Source organism: Dipodomys ordii, unplaced genomic scaffold (genome assembly GCF_000151885.1).
Source record: "Dipodomys ordii isolate 6190 unplaced genomic scaffold, Dord_2.0 Scaffold23, whole genome shotgun sequence".
Lineage (NCBI taxonomy): Eukaryota > Metazoa > Chordata > Mammalia > Rodentia > Heteromyidae > Dipodomys > Dipodomys ordii.
The window spans coordinates 12243497-12247907 of NW_012267239.1; the positions used below are offsets into that span (position 1 = coordinate 12243497).

Below are 4411 nucleotides of genomic sequence, written 5' to 3' on the forward strand. Positions count from 1 at the left end.
AGCTGGCCGCACAGTGCCAGGCCTGGGGAGGGAGCTGGCCGCACAGTGCCAGGCCTGGGGAGGGAGCTGGCCGCACAGTGCCAGGCCTGGGGAGGCGCTGGGGGCCGCAGGCGGAGCCCCAGGTGGGGAAACGAGGAGCGGCTGGCGGGGTGGGCGGGAGTTTCTCAGCAGAGACGTCCCGTGGCCGGGGAGGCCACGCAGGCAGCACAGGGCCCTGACCCTCTGCCGCAGCGGGTCACGGCCGGAGCGTGGGCTGTGCGAGTCCCCCCGCGGCCCCTCACACTCACTTTAAATGGCGGGGTCGCGTGGTAGCCCTGTTTTTAATGTCGTGAAGGCCTGTGTTGGAGGTGGCCACGCCATCTTCCTTCCCCTTACACTTTCTTTGCGTGTGGTATGGTCTCGGGGCCCGCGGTGAACGTGGCCATGTGCTTGTGTGCTGTTCTCGGCAGGTGGTAACCTACCTGGCGGGCTGTGGCCTGCAGAGCTGCCCCCTGCTTCTGGCCAAAGGGTACCCCGACATCGGCTGGAACCCCATCGAAGGGGAGCGCTACCTGACCTTCCTGAGGTTTGCCGTCTTCGTGAACAGTGAGTCCCACGCCTCCCGGGCTTCTTAGACCATGAGGGAAAAATCACAGATGCGAATGGGGAAACAGGGGTTCTTTGTTCCGGGCATCATTTCAGGGGTGAAACTGGGGTTGTAACTTGGCAGTAGGAAATTTTCCCAGCATGCACCAGGTACTGGGCTCGATTCTTGGCAAAAAAAAAAAGTTTTTAATATTTTTGAGTGCTAATCACATGCCAGAGGCTACCAAGGGTCAGATAATTCCGACAAAGGCTTTACTCTTGAGGAGTGTGCAATCGAATGAGAAAAGCCGACACAAAGAAAGTCCGGAGTGGTGGGAAGACCAGGTTTGTGGGGCTCCTGTGTTCACGCTGTTGCTGAAGGGTGAGCCCATTGCTGGCATTCAGGCAGTGGAACCTTACACAGAACCTGTAGTCAGAGTAAGAAAAGCGATAGGCTGACAATAACATAATTCCATTCCGATTAATGTCTCTGAGGCAAGCAGGAGTATTTTATTACTGTTAGTGGGAAAAATCATTTCCTTTCCACCCAGCTCCTCCAGATGTCAGGCCGTGAATGAGGGGTAATACAGACAGTGCAGAAAGCCTGTGAAGGAAAGCTCTGTGAACATGCATACTGTGATTAAGTTCATCATTCATTTTGAAACTCAAGAGAAACATTATTGCAAGCCCTTGGGCAAAGCCAGTTTACCTCAAATCAATCTCCAGGTCATTATTCAGCTTAACCAGAGGGTGTGTGGTTGGTGTCAAGCTGGCCGAGCCGGAATGATTGATGAAGCAGTGTTCCCGCTCTTCCAATCATGCTGCTTTCCTGCTTGTGAAGTCTTTGCAAGTTCTTCGCCCTGGTCCCCGCGCTGATTATCAATAGGAGTTGCACTTCACTTCCTTCCTCTTGCTGGGCGGTCCTGCGCTGTCTCTCCTGCAGATGTCGGAAGTCCAGTATCAAGGAACGGCTTCCTGGTTCAGTTGTGGGAGCATTAGCCTTGCTCTAAAGACCTGAGACCTACTTAAAATAAGGCTCATTGAACACATACATTCTAAGGGAAAATTTAACACAAAGCTCTCTGACTTAGCGTTTCAAGTTCTGATGCACTTTGTAGTTACGTGTCCCAAACCCTAGTCACTGAGGAGAGTTGAGCTGAATTCCACCTGCGGAAATGCTCATGGCTCCCCCAACCACTGCTGGGGGGGGAAAGAATCCGAAAATGGCACTTCAGTGAGCTTGAAGTTTCAAAGTTTCAGCTTTCTTCTTCTTATTACTGTTGTTATGATTTTTAAGTGGTTTTAGTTAAAAGGAGTTACGAGTCAGGTTTGGGGTACAATACTTCATGTTAATGGCACCCCTTCATTCTCCTCCATATCCCTCTCCGTCCCTTCCTGAAAGTTACACGGTAAGCTTTATTCATATAGCGAAAAACTACAAACCTGGCATGGTGGCACACGCCTATAATCCCGGCATTCTGGGGGCAGAGGCAGGATGACTGCAAGTGCAGGTAGGCCTCAGTGGCAAAGAGGATTCTTTGTCTCGGAGACCCAAAAGACAGAGTGGTAGGGGAGAAAAGGGAGGAAGGAGAAAAAGAGGAAAAGGAGAGGAGGGAGTGAAGAATGGGGGGGCAGTCTAGGAAGATGGGCGATTGAAAGTAGTGAACCGTGGGTTGCGTCACGGTCTAGTGTTTGATCTAGAATGTCTGACCCCTCTGGACTTTCACCGAAGCGCCTTCCCTGTGCGCAAGCCGTGTCGATACAGATGCCAGGCCCGAGGCCTCTCAGCCTGCACTGACCCGCAGCGTCACACGGTCTGAGCTGGCTTATAAAGTGCGCGGCGTCATTCCGTCTTTCTTCGGGTTTTCTCATCCTTGAACATTTACCACTTTCACCATCCTGGTCATTATTTTTTACCCTTTGACATCTCTGGGGAGTTTTTTTCATTAATAAAACTAATTTTTGATGTTGTACATACTGTTGCATGACATTTGAAGACAAGCTTTTTTGGGAGACAAAAAAAAAAAAAAACCCTCAGAGCTTGCACCTGCTGGACTGAAGCCGCACCTCCAGGGTGCGGTTTGCTTGTCTTGAGAACAAGTTTTGCCGTGTAGCTCAGACTGGCTGAGACCTTGAGATCTTCCAGCCTCTGCTTCTAGTGCTGACATTAAGTTACAGGCGTCCCCCACCACACCCAACTCCCTGAAGACAAACTCTCTGTACACAACTTTTAGGTTCTTCTTAAAGAACAGAGTGAATGGGCAGGCTGGGATGTAGCTTCGTGGCAAAGCATTTGCCTAGCAAGTGCAATGTCCCGGGTTTGATCCCCAGCACTAAAAAATACAGTTACAAAAAAGTGTGAATGGCCACTGATAAGCTCTTTAAATTCAGCTCAATGAAAAATTGTCTGAGTCCTATAACTGAGAATCGGGTGCTGTCTTTTGGAGGGAGAATTAAATAATTTACACACACACTTACACCATCTTAAGCTGCTGGTGGTGGCTATACTTGTAATCCTGATTTCAGAGGGAGTGTGAGCTAGGCGTAGTGAAGGACTTACATAATGAATAGACTATGGCAGAAGGTAGAACGGAGCCCCACTGCTTCCCCTCCTCTGCTTGGACATGGCTCCACCTCACAGAACCCCAACTTCCCTGGAAGGAGGTCAGCCAGAAGGCGGCCCCGCGCCTCAGGCCTGAGCTTGGGCTGGGAGCTAGCAGGCAGCCTGCGCGGGGGGGGGGGGGCTGCCCCACCCGGCCCCCCCTGCAGCCTCCGTCCCCCGCTCAGTCGGTCCCAAATCCCTGGCGATGGAAACTGTGGCGTAACACGCGTGAGTTATTTTAGTCTGCTGAGGCCTGAGGCATTTTCTACACAAGAATAAACAACGCAAACGCCCACCACCATGCAGTCCCTCCTGCGTAGCCCAATCCTCCAAGAAGTGTCTTAGGGTTCTGAGCAATCATTTCTCTGAAGGTCTCCACTAGTCTGCAACATCAAGTATCTTACCTCGCCATGGAATTACCCATGTGCACCCCTGCTGCTGTTCGTGTGTATTTCTAAAGCATAAGTCTTGCCGGGTTCTGTTGCCAGCGCCGCACTGTTTGCTCTCCTGAGTACACAGAAGAGGGTTCAACTATCAAACGATGTTGTTTGAGGTAGCGGTGCACCTGCTTTTGAACACACACGTGGGGTCTGAGAATCAGTGGCTCCACACTCGCTCCTGACCACCCGGTCAGGAAAATGACGCTTCGTCCCAAGTTCTGTACCAGCAGAACACAGACCGCGCCTGGCCTTCCTGTGGAGCGTCACAGGGCACCAGCTGAATAGCTAAGGTTAGACCCTCGCTCAGTCCCCCCCGGGAGCTAGCCTGTCCTCTGCCAGGGGTGACGGAGGACCAGAGCCGGTCAGCATCTCACCTCCGTCAAGGAAGGAAAGCACCAGCATTCCCACAGCTACCCAGTTCTCTTAGTCACTGGTGACCAGTTCCACAGCAGACTCCGAACCCTGAAAGTAGGGTGACTAACTGCAATACGGCTCACCTCCTGGGAAGAACTTCTGGGGTGTTCTTTCTAGTGAGGAGGAAACGGTGCCCCTCTCCCTCAGGTGAAAGCGTGGAGGAGAATGCCAGCGTGGTGGTCAAGCTGCTCATCAGACGGCCAGAGTGCTTCGGGCCAGCGCTGCGGGGCGAGGGGGGCAACGGGCTGCTGGCGGCCATGCAGGGCGCCATTAAGATCTCCGAGAGCCCGGCTCTGGACCTCCCCGCCCAGGGGTACAAGAGAGACGCGTAAGCGCAGGCTGCTCCTTCCCCCGGGGGGCGGGCCTCGGGACACCGAATCCCCCCACCCCA

The 4411-nt window shown here is 53.0% G+C and overlaps 1 protein-coding gene across 1 annotated transcript in view; it reads left to right on the top strand.

Moving 5' to 3' along the window:
* The window catches only part of Ryr3 (ryanodine receptor 3), a 273574-nt gene that overhangs the window by 160983 nt on the left and 108180 nt on the right, over positions 1-4411 (top strand). The window contains exons 41-42 of the mRNA XM_013014307.1: positions 450-585; positions 4168-4348. Of these exons, the coding sequence (XP_012869761.1) occupies positions 450-585; positions 4168-4348 (317 nt within the window). The remainder of the gene's footprint in view (positions 1-449; positions 586-4167; positions 4349-4411) is intronic.